General features: G+C 55.6%; 1 protein-coding gene across 1 annotated transcript in view; it reads left to right on the forward strand.

The window, feature by feature from the left end:
- Cachd1 (cache domain containing 1) overlaps nucleotides 1-21,574 on the forward strand; it is a 135,177-nt gene that overhangs the window by 77,164 nt on the left and 36,439 nt on the right. The window contains exons 5-8 of the mRNA XM_010605231.1: nucleotides 13,147-13,273; nucleotides 15,655-15,799; nucleotides 16,853-17,069; nucleotides 19,299-19,448. Of these exons, the coding sequence (XP_010603533.1) occupies nucleotides 13,147-13,273; nucleotides 15,655-15,799; nucleotides 16,853-17,069; nucleotides 19,299-19,448 (639 nt within the window). The remainder of the gene's footprint in view (nucleotides 1-13,146; nucleotides 13,274-15,654; nucleotides 15,800-16,852; nucleotides 17,070-19,298; nucleotides 19,449-21,574) is intronic.

Here is a 21,574-nt window from a genome sequence, read left to right on the forward strand (position 1 = left end):
GCACACATACCAGAGAGGAGTGTGGTGGTGGAGGGGACTGCAGGGCTCCCCCTTTCCTCTCCTGCCCCCCGCCCCAGGGCTTCCACCGCCCCATCCATCAGCAGCCCTGACTGATAACACAGTTTCAGGCCGCCTCTCAGCCGGCTGAAAACAGATTCTCATAAATTACAAACCATTCCTAGATTTGCTTATCCAAAACTAGGGCCTGCATCCTTCCACCCAGCACACAGTCCTTCTCTTAAAACTGCCCCTGCCAGATCTCCACTTTTTAAATTGGCTCCTGGTCCCTGATTCCATTCAAATATCTAACGGTGATGGTGCGTGTGTTACATTACGTGTCCGTGATGTTTTGCTCCGGCTCTTTCCTGCTTTTATTCCTGGTTTCTCACCCTTTTTTCTCCCCCTTTCAAATTCCTGCTGAGCTATTTTCTTGTGCGTGGCCTGATCCCTTAAGAGAGTTTATTTGAAGAGTCCAAGGAAAGTTGCCTCTTGCTCTCTGGAGTTATGCCAAGGTGGAGAGAGTAGAAGTGGGAGTTCGTCTTCTGTGCAGAGAGAAAAAGTGCCCAGACTTTTTTTATTGTGTTTCATTTAAAGAGCATTTGAAGTTGCAAACTTGGATCTTGGTAGTGCTGCAGTCTTCGCTGAGATACAGGATTCACAGGGGGTGGGGCGCTTAGAAGTCCTCTTGTGCAGGTGAATGCTCCGGGAGGCACAGGCTAGGCTAATTCCAGCCGCCTCAGTGCTTTGCTCCAGGGTGAATGGCCGTGCTTTCTCTTTTCTTTAAAACACAGAGGGTCCCCACTCGCAGCGGTGCCCTGATTAGTTACTTCAGCATGCTGCAGAGGGAAACTCCTTCACCGGGCGGGAGTAGCTGTGTGCAGTGCCAATCTGCTGGGTGGCTGTGGGCTGCTGCTCTGTCCCGGGGTCACAGAGGACTGGGGTGCTGCTAGGGTGGCTGCGTTAAGTGCATTTGACCTACAGTGTCTTCACCTCCCTTGGGGTTCGTCAGCATGGAATCCACCAAGGAGCACTGAACTTTGGAAATTTAACATTTACAAAATTCTCCTTGCTGCCGCCCAGCTCTACCCAGCAAAGGCCATGTTCTTCCTAAAATGAAAGAACGAAAATCAAGCAACTTAGGAATTTCAGGTACCTTTTTAAGCCCAGGTCCCCAGCTTCGTGATTGCATTAGTGCCATAAAACATGTAGTGATACTTGCATTGCATCTAAAATCTGCCCACTTTGAGTCTAGATATATGTGATTGATTTTACACTCATCAGTATGAAGATAGGTGAATGCACAAAACCATACCAGACCCAGAGGGTCCTTCTTTCAATTTCCCTTCAAGCTGCAACTTTTAACTGCGGTCTGGTTTTTCACAATCCTGCTGTCATACATACATATTTCTCATTGTCGGAGCAAAACACTTGACACCCACAGGTCAAAGGAGGGCAGGTTTATTTGGCTCACGGCTCCAGGGTATGCGGCCCGGCAGGCAGAAAGAGTTCTTCCCATGGCAGGCAGGAAGCAGCAAGCCCTTCCCTGTTTATTCCACGCAGGCTCCAGGCCTATGAGTCTGTGCTGCTCACCTGCGGGATGGCTCCCTCTCCGGAAAGTCCCTCACATAGCCCGAACTATGCTAAGCGATGCTGGAACGACCTGGTATCACACATCTGTGATCCAGTTTGCTGGCTGAATGACCAACTTCAGTTCATCTCTGTGATTATCTTATGTGCCCTAAAATATCACAAAATCCAGACTTCCCGCTGAACTCCTCCTGGGGCAGTGTCCCCGGCACCGGCACCGTTCCCATCCCCGTCCCATCCCCGATGCTCTGAGACCCTTCCTCACCTTCCCACCCAGTAACTCTTTATCTCTGTGAACCTAACTTGAATCAGTGACCAGATGAGAGGGGAAGAGACCGAGATTGTGTCCGGAACGGACTGGCCCTGGGCAGACCCGAACCAGCTGTTACCTGCATCGCGTGACCATGGCCCCTGACACACTCACGCTGTCTTCTTCCCCATGAGAGGCACCGGCCCCAGTGCTCTGATCCAGTGTGTGTCCCGGGTTGCTGCTCCTTCCATGGCCAGTGCCGTGGAGACCTGGTCACCGCTGGGACCTTGCAGAGCTTCCCCTGCCGCTGTTTTCCAGGCGTCACCCACACGCTGTGCATGTGTAAAACATCTCCAGAGATGGAACTCAGGGTCTTCACGCTGAGCTTCACCCTAGCCCTGTTTAGATTGATTGATTGATGATTTGGAGACAGGTTTGTTAAGTTGCCCAGGCTGGTCTCGAATTTGTGATCCTCCCGCCTCAGCCTCGCAGAGAGCTGGGATGGCAGAGTGTGGCACCACGCCTTGCCATTCTTTCATTCCTTTTGGTAGCAGGTTGGGTTCACAGGAAGTGGACTCTGAGGTGGAGATGTGCAGCCTGTAGGGAAGGGAAGGAAGCAGAACTGAGCGGTGCAGGCGGGAAAGGAAGGTGGCCTTCAGTCTCCCCACGGGCCTCTGCTCATCCCGGAGACCTGGGAGGGGCGGCCGCTGGAGCTGTAGCCGCGTGGCCGCTGCTGTTACTTTATTCTCTAGCACTGACTGGCTGTGGTCACGTTTGCCTGATCCTTGCTCCTTTCCTTTTGTCTTCTGAACGCTGCGAACCCGGGCTCATGCTTGCTGTTGACAGGGCTCAGCGAGTCTTTCTGTAAGAGGATTTTCTGTGCGCATTTTTGTTTCCTGTCTCTTGAAGAACCCGGTGAAGTGAAGGCTGTGGCTGTGGCTCGGGTAGAATTGGTTCGCTTGCCTCGGCAGCGGACCCGCTCACGGGAATGACATGTGTCCATGTGCCTGCGGTGACACGGGCCACCGGCTGTGCGCAGTGGCCTTCTCCGTCTGCGAGGCTGGCTCTGCTGAGCCCACACGCACGGCACACACGAGAAAAGTATCACTGATTCTTGCCTCTGAACCTGTTTTGCATTTTCCTTCCCTCCTCACGTGGTTTTCAAGGGCAGATGTTAGCATCAGACAGAGCAGTCATGAATCTGGCCGGACGGCAGGTGTGACATGCGCCCGCGAAGCGTCCTGTGTCCCCTCGCTGGCCCGATGTCCTCCCTCCTGGAGAAGGACTTGTGTCTGTCCGTGCCTGCCTGCCTGCCTGCCTGCCGAGGCTAGAAATTCTCTATGTCCAAAGCCAGGCGCATCACCTCTCCAGCTTTCCACCGTGTCCCAAATGCCAGCTCAGAGCAGCTCAAGGCTCACAGTGGTCCCAGCCTTGTTGCTTGATGTCCCTGTGATCGCCGTGCTCCAGGAAGGAGCTCCGCCCGGGTCTGTAGAGGAGGACGAAGAGGAAGCATAGGGCCGGCCAGGTGTGCCTGGCCTGACCGCAGAGCCGAGCCCGGGTGGGCAACTCAGGGCCTCACGATCCAGGGGCCGAGCTGTGGAGTGCAGCCCGGATCCTCGCCTAACAAATTCAGCGTCACTAACAGTACCGAGCTGCAGCTTACCAGAGCCTGGTGCCAGGGTCAGAGGGCCTGGCTTTGGCTGGACTATGGTTTGGCTTTGTTACTTTGTGTCCGATAACTAACAGGTGTAATCAGGAAGCACTTTGAGAAGGGAAGGGAAGGAGCAGAATGCTTGGGGAGAAGGAATGTGGGGCCTAAGGTCACCGAGGAGGGAGTGCGCGGGAGTGGCCGGCGGAGCCCGCAGGGGTCACTGCGTGGGGGACACGCGCACTCTCTGCCCTTCTACCAGCACAGGCTGAGGGTGGGGGTCTCCTGCTGTTCCTGCTGCAAACACGTCTTCAATTAGGAAAATGAAACTCTGTTTGCTAAAGACAGGAGGACTATGCAGATGGGATGACGGGTTCAGTTCCCGGGTTAGCTGACCCCATGCTTTGTTTAAAACAGACAAACAAACAAACAAACAAACACTCCTCATCCTCCCCAGCCCAGACGTAGCAAACCCTAGGGTTGGCTTGGTGAAACTTAGGATCTGGAGGTTTCAGGAACTGATCGTGATGATCAGTCCGGCTCGAGAACCCTGTTTTTGTTCCTTTTTGTTCCGTGAACTTTTATGTGAGTATCTGGGAAGCGCCTGGCTGTGGGTCCTCCAGGTTCGCAGCTGAGGAGACCAGAGTCATTCTCCATCCTTGGAACCCTCAAGCGGACGCCTCGGGTCAGAACGGAAGGGCCATTTGCTCAATGAACCTAGAGCGGACCTGAAGAACCGGGATCTCGGAACAAAGCAGAGCTGAGCAGGTTTGCTTTCTTTCCTTCGCCTTAGTCGCACACACACACACACAGACACACACACTCACACACACACACACACACACACGTAGGAAGGGTGCGCCGAGCTGTCCTAGGAGCACACTTGGTGTGTGCCAGGAACTCGGCTCTGGTGGTGGGCTCTACCCAGCATGCTCTGGGGTAGCGGTGCTCTGGGCCACACCGTCAGGATCCTATTCCGGGCTCTGGGCTCAACTCACTCTTCCTTTCTGAACCAGAGCACCCTTAGCTATAGAATGGGAACAGTGCTCTCTGCTTGGTCAGCCTCCAGTTGTGGCTCTTGCTATTCCATATTCAAAAACCTAACCTCTCCATTGCCTTGGTTTCCTGAATCATAAATAAAACCTGCCACATAGGGTTGTTGTAAGAAAGAATTCCAGTGAGAATCATGAGCTTCCTGGTGTCTGGTGAAATACCTAATACGCTGACCACTTCCAGAGCACCATAAACAGTCCAGGGGTCCCAGGATGCGTGGTAGAGCACTCATTGCTTGGAGGCACGCTAGGTCCGGGCTAATGCCAGAAATTGTATTTGGAATCCTCAGGACATTCATTTGTGTTATTCCCCCGCAGGGTGCTTGCTGTTTCACACTCTGTTAGGAGCGGTGCTGCGATGATGCTGCTCTGTGGAGAAGTCTGTGGCTTTGCGTCTGCACCTCGGTGTATTTAGGAGGCATTTGGACCTTTCTCTCTGGCTGCAGGAGGCCGCTCTGTTTGGCTGAGGGGTGTTGGCCTGGGAATCAGCCTGGCCTTCTCTCGATGGAGTCCACAGGTTTCCAGCACAAGCATGTTCTGCTTGTCCCCACCTCAATATTGTTGGCAGTATTGACAGCATTGTTGTCAAAAACCAAAGCCCCAGCCCAACAATAAGCAGTTGCAACCCACCTTTGCTCTGCGCTGGGTGGTAGAAGCATTGAAGAGGGCAGGCAAGGCTCCTGGCAGACGGGACCTGTTTGTTTTGACCTGACTGGCAGATGAGAGGCACCAGCTAGATGTGCACTGTGATGTTAGAAAGGAAATATCTGGGGACCACATGTTGGAAGGATCGCAGAGTTGGTATGCTTTGCTTGTGGATCTGGAGACCTAAACACAAGAGGAACGAACACCCGAAAGGGGAAGGCAGGATTTTCAGCTGCCCATCTGATAGCAGTTTGTGTCCTGTGGTAGAATAAAAATAAGCCAGTGCTATTACAGAAGTGTCCGTCTTCTCCTAGAATTAGCATGGAGAACTGAAGGCAGAGTAGACCCCTTGTTGAAGTCCTTACAGTGGAGAGAGACAGGAAAGATAGAGCTTTTGTTGGAAGGCCCGTCCCCAGTTTATGATTGTCCTCTGTCAGCGCTGGGTAGAGTGGACATCACATTGCTCCTCACCCACTGGGCCACGCCGGGCGCAAACAGGAGGTCCCGGCTGAGAGCACTTGTCCTGCGCACCCCGTCACCGGGTTTTCCCCTCTGCCTCTGGAAATCTTCCCCAGGCGCAGTGGAAAGTGTCGGAGCGGATCCAGCTCTGTGCTTTATCCATAACCAGGACTCCTGCAGGGCAGGAGGGAGGAAAGGAAGCCTGGTGACCTGGGAGCCCGTGACTGGAGCTGACCTGGAGCAGGTGGCAGACCTGTGCTTTGGGGCCACAGCGGGCTGTTTGTGTCAGTGAAAGCTCTGAAAGTTTCGCTGTCACCACCATGGACTTTAGTCACTGTCGCGGGCAAGTCACTCATGTCTCAGCTTCAGTGTCCCCTTTATAAAATGACAAATTAGATTGGGTTTACAGAACTTACTGTTAAAAGGTGGCAATGGTGGAAGTCGGATGTCTGGAATGCACGCAGCCATTCCTACAGTTTAGATCTGAGTCTGTCTCTGCCCATCCCCTGTTGGCCCCCAGGAATCCAGGAGGAGGAGGAGACTCCAGAGAGGGCTGGCAGGAGCAGCACATCCTGCCTGTCTTTCTTCCTCAGAGCCCTTCTGTGTTTTGATGCTCAGAAGCGTTTCAGCCTTCTCTGGGCTGCTGTACGGGGCCCACGCGTGCTCTGGTGTCTTACTGTCCCTGTGTGTGGCTGTTCCCAAGTCCGCGTGCCCCGTGGTGGTCAGTACAGGAATCATCCTTACGTGGAGCCTCCTCGGTGAGCCGGGCTGACCATGTGGATGTTAAGAGTGGGAGAATATGGTTTGAACCCTGGTGTCCACAGACCCTGTCCACTGCCCAGCAGTCCTTGCATGGAAGTAAGACCCTCACGAACGATGAGAAGTCCTTACTCTCCCTCGCCTTGAATTCACCTGCATCCTTTGGCAGCAGCACACTGGTCCTGCTGGTGACTTTGTCACTGGGAACTCATGGCTGTTTTGTGTATCTCACACAGTGGTTGCTGAAAATGTCATAACGCCGCTTGGTGCTTTCCGTCCAGACTGCACAGAGCACTGACTGTCGTAGGCCGCCTTCTGTGGCTACCACAAACTACTCAAGGCAAGCTAACTTGTAAAAAAAAAAGCAGTGTTTCATTTTGTTTTTTTTTACAAAGGGCAGGGCCTACATCCAGTGAAGGCCTCTCCCTGGAGAGTCCTGAAGGAGAGGACAGGGGGTGTGCGTGTCTATCTTTATTTGCAGCTAACTCTGTGTTCATACGTAGCCTCCAGTGTTCAGTCACTTCTCCACCCTGAGGGCCATAGCTCATCCTCCCAGCCCAGCGTCTCACAGTGGGGATGAACTGTCCACCCCCGAGTCCTACGAGACAGGTCCACACCACTCCCAGGGCATGGCATAGAGCAGCACCCCCCCAGCCATGAGCCTGAATCCGGAGGTTTTGACAGCTGTCTCCCTGGACGGAAATGCCAGCTCCTCTGCTGTGAGCAGCCACCAAGGTTCTGAGGGGCATTGGCCAGACGTATTCCAGTATTTGTCCTCACCCACGCTCTTCGGGGCTTGCATGGAGATCTGTGTTGTCCTGTTACAGGAGTGCTAGAGCCACACAGGAATCCACGGAACATTCCCAAGTCTCACCACGAAGGAAGACACTGGGTAATGAAACAGAGTGAGCTCAGAGTGGCCAACGAGGGACCTCTGAGACGGTGAAATTGTAATACAAAACTTGAAGGCCAAAAAAGAGCTAACTGCTACAGATTTTGCTCAGTGGTTCTTCCGCCTGCCTCACAAACACAAGGTCCTGAGTTCAATTCCCTTACCCAAAACAAAACAAAAAAGCTAACTAAGCCACATCCCATGGCCCACCTTGTAATCCAGCCACCTGGAAGGCTGAGGCAGGAGGATCAAGAGTTCAAGGCCAGCTGTGAAAGTAAAAAGTGCCAGTAGGGTGAAGAGTGGGTGGAGGAGACGACCCAGGCCTCAGGGCCGCTTTATACAAGGGCCCGCCACACAGGTGGACCAGAAAGGTAGCTGTGGATGTGCAGTGGGGCCGGCTAGGAGGGCAGAGGGGGATCTGGGAGGAGGACACTCGGGGCTGCGGGGCGAGGGTGGCTGCGGGTGTGCCGGGGGAGCAGCCGCAGGCTGTGACTGGCATTTCAGTTTGTGCAGTAGAGCCTCGATGCAGAGTGCCCGCCGGCCTTGAATGACGAACCTTTTCTCTTTAAAAATTTCTACTTTCGCTCTGTACGTTTGTGGTACGCAGTGACCGCATGCATCGTGGGGAGTCGGTATGTGAGCACCCTCACTCTTGATGCATACCTCCTCTTCCCTGTCCTTTTCTCCTCTCTGGTCCCCTTCCCGTTTCCAGTTGTCTGTCTTATTTTGTTCCATGGTCTGTTCATAGTTTAGTTTTCTCATGTAGAAGAAACCTTGCAGTATTGCACTTTGCATGTCTGATGATTTCATTTAGCTTTCTGGTCTCGAGGTGCATCCATTCTTCCACAGAGAGCTCCAGCTTACCCCTCTTCACGGCAGCGTTGCACTCCATGTGTATGAGCCCCATTTTTTATCCATTCATCCACGGAGGGACATGTAAGCTACTGGAGACCCTGCAGTTAGGTTCCGGTTTCCTGCCCAGCATAAAAGCAGAACTAGGAGAGAAAGCGGTGTGCCGGGATGACCAATGCCAAGGCACCAACAGAGGCACTGATTTTTATGGGGTAAAGGTGGGCTACGTGCAGGGGTGGGGCTGCGTGAGAAGATGCGCAGTTGTGCGGTTTCTGTGGAGACCAATGTAACCAGGGCTCATCATGGCCAAGACAAAGCAGTCTCGGCTTGGGAACACAGTAGACAAAACACGTGCTGTAGTTAGAGCATTGTCCCCTGGTTAGACGGTTTTAGCTGTGTGAACAGGATTTGGGTGCAAGTTACTCTGACCTCGGCACATAGGCTTCGGCCAGACTCACTTCTGTAAACAGCCAGTTGAGGGGTCCTCTCCTCACAGCCGGCTCTGGGCACAGTCCGAGTTACGGTGCCCTGCAGTAGGCAGCTTCCGGGGTTTAGCTCCCAGGAGTAGTGCTGCTGCTTGAGACGCTTCCCTTGTTGACTGGCCTCCTCCTTCTAGTGGGTGAGTACCAGCATCTGCTGAACAGGGCAGAATCGTGCTGGGCGGACATGCAGAAGGCTTCCTTAGTTTTGCTCGCGTTGACCGTGAAAGGGGACTGGTCCTAAGGCTCCTGCCTCAGCCTGCAGAGCTCCCACAGCCGATGAAGCTGTCCGGGGCACCTAGCTGTTCAGCCGTGGGAAAGCCACCTCTCGTCCGAATGATGTGGCTGCGTTACTGCTGCCTCTGCCCTCAAAGGCCGGTGTGGAAGGTGCCCACGGCCAGCCTGCGACCTTAGACCCCCAGCTGTAGTGCTCAGCAGTTTGACTTTTCCACAAGATAAAACACAAAGGCATTTCTTTTCGTGCCGTGTCTCCTTCTACTGGGTTCCCTTACGTAGTTCTTTACTTCTGGTTACCCTGGTAACTGGTGGAGATGCCCGAGTGCGTGCTCCCGTTGCGGGCCTGTTCGTTCAGCCACATCTCTGACACACAGAAGAACTGTGTCCTGAAAGGAGCAGGGCCAGGCAGCTCTGCTGCGCCGCCGTCCCCACCCCACCTCGAGCAAGTCTGCTCTGCACCTGTGCAGCAGGAGGAAACTCAGAGGTCCATACGGAAGGAAGGAGCTGCAGCGTCCAGGAAACGTGTGTGGTGGCTGTGGGCAAAGTGGCCTCGCTGAGAGCCCGTACGGTCCACGTGTTTGACCTGTCCTGTGGATGCGCTTGACACGTGGGACCCCAGAAAGCATCCCGGGCCTGGCTTTCCACCTTCTCTGCCCCAGGAGTGGTCCCAGGCTGGTTGTGCTGGCAGGTCTCCGGAGTGAGGCTGTGGTGTTTGGAGAAGGGGTGGTTAGCGCTGGAAATCTTGGCGAGGTGTGCAGAGGGTATTTGTCTTTCATTGAACCTGGTGTCAGAGGAAAACAAGACTTTAGAGTCCAAGGAATAAAAGTGTAGGTTCCCCCTGAGGGCCTGTGAAGGGGAAACAACCGCAGCGCCCCTACTTCCAGGAGTGGGGTGGGGTCAGGTACATTTCTGGCCCTGGGGAACCTGTGAGCCTGGGAGTAGGACCTGGGGCCAGGCCCTAGTACCCACCTTAGCACCCAGGGCACTGGGCGGAAGGTGGGAAGAGGGGCCTGGGAGAGGGTTTCAGAGGCTGGGTAGCTTCAGGGACGCCTTCGCCTCCGGATCTGGGCAGGATAGGGCCTCGGGGTGTGCCTGCGTCTGGGACCTCATCCCTGGCTAGTCCTTCATTGGGGGGGGGTCTTCTGTGGGAGACTGACGCTCCAGCCGAGATGCAGCCGATTTGTCTTTGAATCATTCTCCACCCATTGCTCCCCTTTCCCAGCTTCCTGAGCCTGTTTACTGTACAGATGTTGCGGGAACCCAGGGAGGTCAGCACAGCAAGGGCTGTGGCCCAGACCCAGAAGCAGAGCAGTGCCAGCACCGTCTCCCCGCCTGTGCTGGTCGCCACGCCAGGCAGAGATGGACACAGTCGCAGTCGCCAGCGGGATTCTGCTCCCCTCTGGCTGGCGAGAGGCCTGGGCTCCTCCAGAAACCTCTGCAAGCTCATGTCTGCCTCTGAGTCACAGGCCATGCACCATCCCTGCTCCCGGGTGAAATGTGCTCCTCGGTGTGTCGGGTGGGAAAAGAGCAGGAGTCCTGGGGGCGCTGCACTTCTGCACTCCTTGTGTTTTGAGTGGCTTTGTTAGAGGAGGACTTCCTGTCATTGGTGCATAGCCACGCTCATTAACACGTGACTGTGGCCGCCTTCTCCGATGATGACTGAGTTGAGTGACTTTTGTTTTGTTGCTGTTTGAGACAGGGTCTTACTATGTAGTTCAGGCTGTCCTTGAACTCACAGTGTAGCCCAGGCTGGGCTCCAACGCATGGAGTCCCTCCTGTCTCAGCCTCCTGGGTGCTGGGATTGTAGGCATATGCCACCATGCCTGGCTTAAACGTATTGATTTACAGTTTTTGGCAGTGCTGGGGAGTCAAACTCAGGGTCTTGTGCATGCCGTACAATCTCTCTGTGCCTAACTCAAATGGCTTGGATAAAGCGAATGTGGTTTGCAGACCCAGAAGTACTTCTTTTCAATCCTCACTGAAGTTTGTGGCCACTGTACCAGACCAAAGAGAGGTTTCTGTGCTGAGCTGGCCATTTAAACTTGCATGGCAGAGGGCCTTGGGTGGTTAGTCCTGAAGTGTGGCTGTTACTGTCCTGTTAGATTGGCCCAATGGGGTGGGAGTGTGGGCACAAGACTTGGCACGGTCAATGCCCCGTGCTGCACTCTGTGTTATGGACCCTCCTGCCCCGACCCCAGGCAGCCTCAGCTTAAGTTCCTGGAGCCGGCAGGTGGCCTGGGCTGCGCTGTGCGGTACCTCAGTGACGTGTTTCCTTCTTTGAAAATTGGTGGTCGGCAGAGAGCAGGAGGGTGGTTGGCCCGGGTCTTTAGCTCAGCTGCCCACTACGGACCCGTGCCAGGAACAGGTAGAATCAGCACTGACACCAGCCCCGCGATTGTACCTGCCAGAAGTGGGGCAGAGCTGGCACTTACACGCCCACGCAGGGTTTTAATTGCTGTCATGCTTGTTAATTTTTGGAAAGCAATCAAAATATTTGCCTGGCTTTAAAAGAAAGCATATTGCTAACAGCCAGAAGATGTCTGCAAAGTAAATAAAGCTTGAAATGTCAGTGCCTCACACGGAGCGAGGGAGAGGAGACAAATAGTCCACCCCTGTCCCACGCCCCAGGGCCGTCCTCAGCAAGGGACAGCACAGCAGGGCTCCGCAGCCACCCCTCACGCTGCACTCTGGGTCTCCATGGCCCCACCTGCAGCTCTCGGCCACGTGCTGTCATGCAGTGTGCCCACCATGTTTGTGCTGGGTGCTAGGCACCCACGCAGCCCCATCCCTGCCCATCTCAGAGGCAGGGAGATCCTGCCCTCTCGGTCCCTGTCCCTCACCCACGTGGTCAGTGAGACCCCAGTAATCAGTAAGAGGTGTAGAGCTGAGTTCTGCTCTCCTCCTTTGGCCTGTGGGTTGTGACCATGAATTTGATCCTTTTGATCTCTTTGCCCACACCTCTTGGATTCCAGGGGGTGGGGCAGACAGTGCCCTGTGGGGAGGGAGGAGCACCTGGATCCCAGTTTCAGCTGATCCCAGCTCTTCAGAGTCCACCCCCACTCTAAGCTTTGTGTGAACGGCGACATTGTGACTGCCCCACCCAGAACTCGGTGTGCTGGGGTAGGCTGGAAGAGCGCCTGGGGTCAGAAGAGCCGGATGTGACCGCAGCCCCCGCTGCCTGCACTTGAATTTGTTCAAGAAAGATGGACGGGACACTTAGGGGGCAGGTGTGGCTTGAGACTGGGCAAGTGGGGTGCCAGGCCCAGCACAGCAATGGAATTCACCAGGGAGGAGGAGGGTGAGGCGATGTGATGTCAGTGGGGAAGCTCGGGTGGCTGCGCAGGAAGAGAAGGGCACGGTGGCAGCAGAGGGCCCTGCATGTCTCCGAGCGGCGCATGGTAACTAGGGCGTGAGGCATTTGGTTTTGCAAACGTGCAGTGGCATCCGGAGGAAGCTGTGTGCTGTGGCCGCAGTCAAGCCCAACTTCAGCGCTGTCGCCGCCCTGAGGGACGGGGCCTCCTGCCTCCTCCTCCCTGCAGGGTGCACTGCTCTCCCCGTGCAGCTCTGCCCTGCCCCTTTGCTGCCTGTGCTCTTCTGCTGTGCCGCGGTGAGGTTGGGTTTGCGTGGCTTGCAGCCTGTGAAGCAGCGATCCGTGCATGGCAAAGCAAAGCGAGCAGACAGAAGGACACAAGCTCAGAGGGGGGCTGCTGCTGTGGGCGGGGCTGTGCGCATGGTGCACAAGGCTGAGCCCGGGGTGGTGGCAGCACCACGGCGGAGGACACAGGAGGCAGGACACCCTGGCTGAACCCCGGGTGTGCACTGAGGACGTCTTTGATGAGCTGTGGGAGCTCACTGAGCATTTTCAGCTCCAGAGCAGGAACCATAGCCCCAAGAGCACCCTGGGTGCTGATCAGGGTGCAGTGACAGCCTCTGTCTCCCCTGGGAAGGGCGCCAAGGCACCCAAGGTGAAAGTCACAGGTCTCGTCCCTCTGCACAGGGCCTGTGAGCATCACTGGGTCCCTGGGAATCAAATGCCTGGGGAGGGCAGAATGCGCAAAAAGAGCGGTGTACACGAGAAACAACCCAGGGCTCACTGGTGTAACATCGGCCTGCGAGGCTGCGGAGAACGGTCTCACCTAAACGAGACCGTAAGAAAACGTTCTGTGGGACGTGTACAGCTTTGTTTTTTGTTGGATTTCTTCCCATGACAAGCAGTTTCCGCAAGGCACCTGCCCGGGGGCACCTATTGGTTTGACAGTTCTGTTTCATTTTCCTCCCCACTCCAGTGCTTGCAGACAACCTGAAATCCAACCCCGGAATCAAGTGGCAATATTTCAGTTCGGAAGAAGGGATTTTCACTGTGTTCCCCGCACACAAATTCCGGTGTAAGGGCAGCTACGAGCACCGCAGTAGGTATGCAGACTTACTTGCTGTGGTTTTTAGCTGTGGCTCCAGGTGAGCTACATGAAGGGGTTTGGGCTAGAGATCTTGTCCAACATGCAGGAAGCCCTGGGTTCGATACCCAGCACCGCCCCCACACACTCAGTGATCTACACAAAGTCTCGAGTCCCCCTTTCCACACACCGCCCTGTCTTGGCACTGCAGAGACTCGGACTTGTTCCAAAATGATTTCCCGCTCGACACCCTCCGTGGGTGTGGGTAGGGCCGATGATCAGAAATGTCAAACAAGCCAAACCAAATAAAGCTATCCTGTACTGATGGAGTTGGCTCATTTGAAGTTCTGGGAGTGTTTTGAGCTTCAAGTGTCTGCTGCCGTCCAAAGAACGGTCTTCCAGTAGGATAGCCGTAGCACCATAATGACTGCAGGAGAGTTGGGGATTCTCAGCTTCCCTCTCTGTGACAGTGAATTTCCCAGTTTCATCCCGGGGGTTTTAAGGTTCAGAACACCCTGGGTTAGAAGTCTTCTGTCAAGCTTCTCCAGGGAAGTGGCTTGGGAGTGTACATACAAGTAGCTATGGTGGAGGAGCGGGGATGCTTTGTGTGACCAGGCTGTGGTTTCCAGGACACCCTGGGCAGAGATGCTGTGCTTTGAGTGCCACACGTTCCCATTGGGGGTGTCAGTGTTGGTGCCAGAACATCTGCCCTGCCTGGTGCCCGCACTCCATGCCATCTTCTGGAGTCTAGGTAAACAGTCTCTGCAGCTTCCCTTTCCTGCCCTCTCTGCATGGGTTCTAGACTGTCTCAGACACTTTCCTATCGCTGGGACAAAATCCCCGACACCCACAACTTCAAGGAGGAGAGGTTCACTTTGGCTCTCGGTTTCAGTCTGTGGCCTGTTGCTCCAAGGCAGAAAAAGAATGGCAGAAGGGTCTGGTGGGGGAGAGCTGCTCACCTCATGGCGGTCAGGAAGCAGAGAGAGAGGAGAGGAGGTGGGGACAGAGCACACCCCTCCAGGTCACACCCCAGTGACCTCCTACAGCACAGTCGGGCACGAATGCATCCAGGGATGGATCCACTGGTGGGTGTAGCATCCGTGATCCAGTCCCCTTCCACACACAGGAGACGTGGGGAGACTATAGGTTCAGGTAGGGTAGGATAGGATAGGATAAGGGTACCTTTTCCACCTTATCCCAAAGGAACTTACTTCTGCTTCTCTTAGAACCCCATTGTTTGACTTCTTCCTGGCCTCTGTAGACACCGTAGGGGACTTGGTTGTGGGGGCTGCTGGACCGGATGTCGAGATGTTAGCTTCAAGTTGGCTTCTCTCTGGGGTCCTCTGACTCTAGCCGCTCCTGAGAAGGAGATTAGTTGGCCCAGAGTGCATAAGGCCCAGCCCACAAGGAAAGCAGGACTCAGTCTGAGCCACCTGCCCCAACGTAGACGATTTCCCTGCACCTCGAGCCTGAGGGCTTCAACTAACCCTGGAGCCTCCTGCCCTGGGCTGAGAGAGCTGAGCCTGTCCCTCATTATCCCCCACCATTCTCTTCCTGAGTGTCCCTTTCACCTGTTCGAGCTCTGAGGGAGAGAGGAAGTCAGGAAGGAAGGTAGGTAGGTGTCCTTCTAAGTAAAATCCTCGCCCTGGCCTGGAGGACCCAGAAAGTCCCCTCTGAGCTGGCCGGCTGTGGCCAGGCCTTGCCCTTCCCTTCTCTCCCCTCACGGCCTGTCGCTCTGCTCTGTGGCCAGCTCCTCTCTGCGCTCCCTGCGGCCCGGTGTACCAGCTAGGAATGTGCAGGAGTCCTTTGGAATTTAGGGAGGACTTCGGGCCTGAGAGCTGTCACTGTGCACTTGGCCTGTATTTCTTAGTTCTTGCCCAGGCTTTTGGGACTCAGCCGCAGTCTGACGCGTCACAGGGAAACGCAGGTGTGGATGGAGTGATAGCTGGGCTTCAGGGCTGTGCTGGGGCGCTGATGGCTGACCCGTGACGACTGACTCGGCACCAAGAGGGAAGGAGCTGCTTCTGTAAGGAGAGAGAAGCCAGACCTGTGTTCAGACCTGCTCAGAGCTCCTGGGTCCTAGCAAAAAAGCTCGCTCGCTCCTGGGTCCGCACCATCCTTCCCTCTGGGGCCCCAGCTCATTCCCTGCAGCTGAACATTGAGGGGGCAGCAGAGAGGCATGGGTAACTGAGCAGAAGCCCCTCCTGGAGGGCTGGGTCCTTAACAGCATCCTCCGTGACCCTGTCCTGCGGGCCGCCTTTGCTGCCTGGGCAGTGTTTTCCCGGTGCACCTGGCCTCCTCCCTGCCGCCCTCCCCGGCCCTGGGAGCACATGCGCCCCGCTGGCGTGGCCTGAGCCCTGTTTCCTAAAGCAGCACTGACCAGAGCTCCTCTCCCTCCAGACCCATCTACGTCTCCACTGTGCGGCCGCAGTCCAAGCACATCGTGGTGATGCTAGACCACGGCGCTGCAGTCACCGACACCCAGCTGCAGATTGCCAAGGACGCTGCGCAGGTCATTCTCAGCGCCATCGACGAGCACGACAAGGTAACCGCCGCCCCTGCTCCTGGGGCCTGGGGTCCTGCAGGTCGTCTCCCTCCGGGTGAGCGTGGAGCGGTACTCGTGTGGCCCAGGCCCTGCCGCCTGGTTACCTGGTTGCTTGGTCCCAAGCACAAGTGGCCTGTTCTCAGACAAAGCTGCGTCCGCATGTGGCCCAGGCTCTGGGTTTTCTTTAATTCGCCTGTAAAGTGACTTGGGGACAGAACAGTGGTATTGTTTTTATTCTAACTTGAGAACACAGCCGCGTGTCTTCCCGGGTTCACACCACCACCTTCCGCAGCCTGCATGTCCTATAGCCGCGTTTAGTTCCTGTTGGCCTAGACACTCCCACGGAAGTTGAGCCGTGGAGGGAAGGGAGTGGGTGGAAGCTGGAGGGGGACCGGGGACGGCTGCTGGGGTCACTGCTCTCGGGGCACACCCAGCAGACAGCTCAGGGTCATCTGCCGCCTGTGCGTTTTCTGCTTTGTCATTTTGACTTTCCGTCTCGCTAATCTGCTTCCTTAAACACACACACACACACACACACACACACACACACACACACACACACACACACACACACACCACACACCCACACACACACCCACACCCCCATACCCTCGTCCCCTCTCCACTGTTTGAAAACCAAGATGGTTAGTTCCTGCTAAGTTTTTTTCTCTGCACAAATTTTGCTGCTGTTACCGTTCTAATGATATTTGGTGATTTTTTTTTTTTTTTTTTTTTTTAAACCACACTCCAGGGAACCCTCCCTTTATGAACTAATGCTTTTTTAACTTGATAGACCAATACCTCCAGGTATTCATTTTTAAACTCAGATAGTGTCCTAGCGTCTTTTCACTAGTGGATTTCTTGTATTACATGAAAATCCTGGCTGGATACCCTGGCACACACCTGTAGTTCCAGCTACTTGGGAAGCTGAGGCAGGAGGATTGTTGAGCCCAGGAGTTTGGGGCCAGCCTAGGCAGCATAGCAAGACCCCATCTCTTTCAAAATCTTGAACTGGTAGGTTGGCAAGCTTTTGTTCTTTTCCCCTTCCTGCAGATTTCCGTGTTAACCGTAGCAGACGCCGTCAGGACCTGCTCTCTGGACCAGTGCTATAAGGCCTTCCTGTCCCCAGCCACCAGTGAGACCAAAAGAAAAATGTCCACCTTTGTGGGCAGTGTCAAGGCCTCGGACAGCCCCACGCAGCACGCGGCGGGGTTTCAGAAGGCGTTCCAGCTGGTCCGAAGCACGAGCAACAGCACCAAGTCCCAAGCAAGTAGGTGCACGAGGGGGTCGTTGTGCCTGGGCCGAGCCGGCTTAGAGAGTTTTCTCAGGTCTCCTTGTGGTCCTCTCCCTGTCGGCTCCCATGAGACTTCCTCACCTTTTCCTTTCAAAGGAGGTTAGGTGCTGGTTAGTTGCTGGTGTTTCTAGACTCCCACAGCCTGTGCTTCCGCCCGGAGAGGCCCGAACCCTCACTCTTGCCCCGGTGATCCGTGCGTCCTTTTTAATGTTGATCCTCGGTTTGGGCTATGTGGACTGGAGGACTCAAGGGGACGTGCGGGATCCTCCCCTTTCCTTGCCTTGATCTCTCCCTCTCCCAGCTGTCACCCAGCAGAGCACAGCCCCTTGGATGCTTAAAAGCGTGCTAATTTAATTTTTGTGGATTAAAGAAATCTGGAATTAGGATGCACACTAAAGGAGAGGAAAGTATTTGAATTGGGGATGTTGCTTTGAAATGTCTACAAAGAATCGATTGCATTTTCCCTTTTATATTGGAAAATCTGTTGGTAGCTTTTTTTCTCTTTGCCAAAACACGAGTGTTTCCTGTGGAGATAAATTGAGAGGGCGCCTCCCCAGCTCTCGCGTGTGTCTGCATTTCTACTAAGGCAATGCTGATCAGCGCTTGGCACAGGGCTGGGCACATGTGGCCCTGCGGAGGGAGGCAGCTGGGGTCACTGTCACCAGTGGTGTGCGGTGGCTGCCACAGTCATCTCTAAAAACTGCACACAATCTCACGTGCGTTTGTTATTCCCTGGTTCCCAGGAGTCAGGGGTCTAGGCAGGCGTGGCCTGACCTGTCCAGGGTCAGCCAGGGCTGTGGTCTACCCTGGGGCTCCCGGGCCTCTTCGCCCCACCTGTCTGTTGGCAGAATCAACCCCTCGAAGCCACGAAACTCCTGTCGTTCCTTCCTCGAGTCCAGGGGGCCTCTCTTCTGTTTGGAGTCCTGACCTCTGGGAAGGCGTGACCCCTCCTTAAGGGCTCGTCTGATGAGCCCTGAGCTGCTGTCCCGTGTGTTAGGGACCCTGCCACATCTGCCAGCTGTGGTCCCAGGGGAGACCCCGTGCCGGTCTCGTCGGCACGTCTGTGTTTACGGCCAATTGGCTCTGGGCCCTTCGTCCTCTTGGGGTCTCACTGCAGTCTCGGCGGCGCCAGTTCCCCACAGGCAGCATGAGCGGTGGCTGTGCCAGGTCACCCCGGATTGCAGGACCAGCGGCAGGACTGGGCTCCAGTGTTGACCGGGAAGGCCGTGTGTCCTTGCCCTTCGCCACAGCCTCCTCCTGGAAGCGTCCTTTCTTCTTCTTGCCCATGAAGTTATCGAGCTGGAGACTGGGGAGAAGGGCCAGCCGGGCAAGCCCATGCGTGGCGGGTGCCTTTTCTGTGGTGTGCAGAGTGCGGTCTCGCGCTGCCGGGTCTTCTCACCCAAGGCGAGCCAGAGCCTGGGTCTTCGTGTGGAATCCCCTGGCTCTGGCCAAAGCTCCTCTCCCACACCTTCCTCCACCTTGCGCTGGAGCCCGTGAGGGGCCTTTCTCCTCTGGGCCTTTCTGTGTTTATCTTTCTCTTCTTAATATTGGCAAACGAAAACATGGCGCGAAGATTGACCATCAGAGGCCGGGCACACTTTAGTGGCACAGCTGTAGAAATGCTCCACACAGTAGGCGTTTTTTGGCCAAGGTAGATGCTCACCGTCCTCCAGTTTACAGCTGCTTCTAGAAGTTCAGGGAACAGAAACTGGGAAGAGGCTGACCAGCTGGTTTCCACAGCAGCCTCCCCAGGCAGGACTGTGTCAGTGTCAGCCCTGGGCCGAGGCTCCAGCATTTGTTTAAACCGCCCGACACAGTGCATACGTAGGGAGCTGGGGTTGAGCTCTCGTCCCTGTGTTTCCTGTGCCTGTGCCCTCATGAGTCAAAACGCAGCCATCCTGGAGAAGCTCCTGGAGGGACTCCTGCCTGCCTGCGGGGAGCCCTGGGGAGTCCGGCCCCCAGAAGGTGGCCTGGTGGTAACCCTGCTGGCCGAGGAGGGGTGAACGGTGTCCTGGATCCCCCGGCGCAGAAGCCAGGAGGTTGCAGCTGGGCTGGGTAGGCCTTGCTGTCCAGCCAGGCCGGGTGGGGGAGCAGAACTGTAGGAGCAGGCCCCGGGCCGGGGCCTCAGGGCGCAGAAGTCAGGAAAACAGGACCCTGCAGCCATCTCCAGCCGGGTTCCCAGTGTCACCGAGTGTTTCTGTTTAGACACCGATATGGTCATCATCTACCTGTCGGCTGGCGTCACGTCCAAGGACTCCTCCGAGGAAGATAAAAAGGCGACGCTCCGAGCCATCAACGAGGAGAACAGCTTTCTGAACAACTCCGTGATGATCCTCACCTACGCCCTCATGAACGGTAGGCAGCGTGCCAGCCTTGTCTTGCAGATGAAACTTCCCTCTAGGTGGACACTGCTTAACAAAAAGAAAGAGACGTGCTCTAGTGAGGGTGTCCCAGAGCGGCCGCGCTCTTCCTGTGCCCAGTGCCTGGGATGAGCGTCTTCATACTGATCTCATGTACCGTGCGATCCCACCCCCGCACACACAGTCACTTTCTCGGGTTGCCTTTGTGTAACCACAGCCAGCCCCTCCTGTGGCCCTGAGCACTAATCCATTCCCGTTTTTATAGTATTGCTTGAATGCCAGTATGTGGGGTCTGATAAACTGGTAAACTCAAAGCAGTGCCATTCTCTCCCTCCAAGCTGCACCCCCCACACCACCTGTGCTGTGCTGCACTCGCCTCCCCGCTGAGCACACAGCCTCTCCGGCCTCCGGCCTGGCCCTTAGTGTTTGAGGAAGCCGTGTCCTTGCATCGCAGAGCCCAAGTCCACACTGCAGCCTTTCCCCCTCTGACCCTTTATTCTTTTCCCCACTCCCAAAGTTCTTTGTTTTAGTGTTATGGATATTTTGGGGGTGCTTTGAAAATGTTGGAGGGTTCTGGCATCTAGGGCTTCACCCTTCGTCCTGTTTGGTGACCACACCTGCAGGCCCCGGCTCTGCTGTCCTCACTGGAAGCCCCACCTGCGTTTCCAGCTGTGTGGCTCAAGTTACTGGTGCCTTTCCACCTCAGTGTTGCCTGTGCTGGGAGCATACTGAAATCTGTCGCGCGGGCTTGGGAACTGAAAATCACACAGCGTACGTAGGACGTATGTCTGACGTCATTAACAAGGACTGTGGGAAACATCAGGTCTTCCAGGCCAGCTGGAGGAGAGAGGAAGAAGCTTGCTGACCAGGGCCAGCTCCGTGCTCAGCTCTGTCCGCAGCTGTACATCTGCCTGATGACCACATCTTCCCCTGTGTTGCGTTCAGTGTCCTCTATTCCCTGGCCTTCCACTTTCTGCCAGAGCGTGTACATGGATCACAGGCGGAAAATGTGTGTCCATTGTCTCTGAGTCCTGAGCACCCGGCACAGGCTGAGCCCATGCTGCTGTGGTCCCCAGCGATGCCTCCCCCAGCTGCACACCCTTTGGGGCCATCGCTGGCCACGGTCAGCTGCCTTCACTCACGCAAGGAGGAAGGGAGGGAGGCAATCCAGGAGAGCCTACAGTGTCACCACGCTGAGGTTTCAGTGCTGCCCAATGCAGAGTCCCTGTCTTCAAGATGCTCGTCACCCAGAGACCAGAACAGACGCGGCAGATGGCCCGAACATGTCAGGCGTGAGGAGGCCCAGAGGCAGCCATTGCTCCTTCTCCATGAGACGTGGAGGTCTGGTGACTGAGGCCACCACCTATCCCTTCACTGTGCCGCATCCTCCCACCAGGTTCTCCTGTGGGTGGCTGTGAGCCACACCCTGAAACCCTAGTGTCTCCCATTCACCCTCTTTTAGTCCAGCCAGCTGCACTTCCGGTTGGGTCCCCCCTTCAGTCACCCATTGCGCTCCGGGTGAGGCCTGGAAGCTGAGGATTTTGCAGACCGCTCTGGTGCCTGGGTGTGGATGCTCTGGAAGCTTTGGCACACTGCCGATCATGTCTGTCCTCGGGGACAGAGAGTGGCCTGCCTGGGGTTCTGCTGATGCAGCCAGAGAAGAGTGGCGTGAACTGCACCCGGCCGGTCCTCTTCCTTCGCCTTTCAACCTGGCAGCCTTGACTTCTGCCATCTTGAACTTGGCGCATACGCCCAGGGCTTCCCGGGGAATGTCGTTTCCAGCATGACATTTCCTGACGGAAGGACCAAGAAGCACACGGCACTTGGTAACCTTCTGTCCTGCACTGCTCTGCTTTGCCAGTGGCTCTTTTGTTCATCACCTTTTGCATGTTGAGAGGTCCGCATACAGTAATGTCTGACAAAGGAAGGAAACACGCTCACTGCCAGAGCTGTTCCCTGCTGTGTTTCTCCTCTGTGAGCCTCTCCAGGAAGTGAGGTCCGGGTGGGTCCTGGCTGACCATGGTCTGCTGCAGACACCCTGACCTTCCTGCCTCGGCTCCGCAGCAGGCGGAGGGAACAGTAATCTTGATTGTTCTGGCTTAGTTTGGCCCAGGTATTCTT

The sequence above is a fragment of the Fukomys damarensis genome, unplaced genomic scaffold (genome assembly GCF_012274545.1).
Source record: "Fukomys damarensis isolate Sample0158 unplaced genomic scaffold, DMR_v1.0_HiC HiC_scaffold_33, whole genome shotgun sequence".
Lineage (NCBI taxonomy): Eukaryota > Metazoa > Chordata > Mammalia > Rodentia > Bathyergidae > Fukomys > Fukomys damarensis.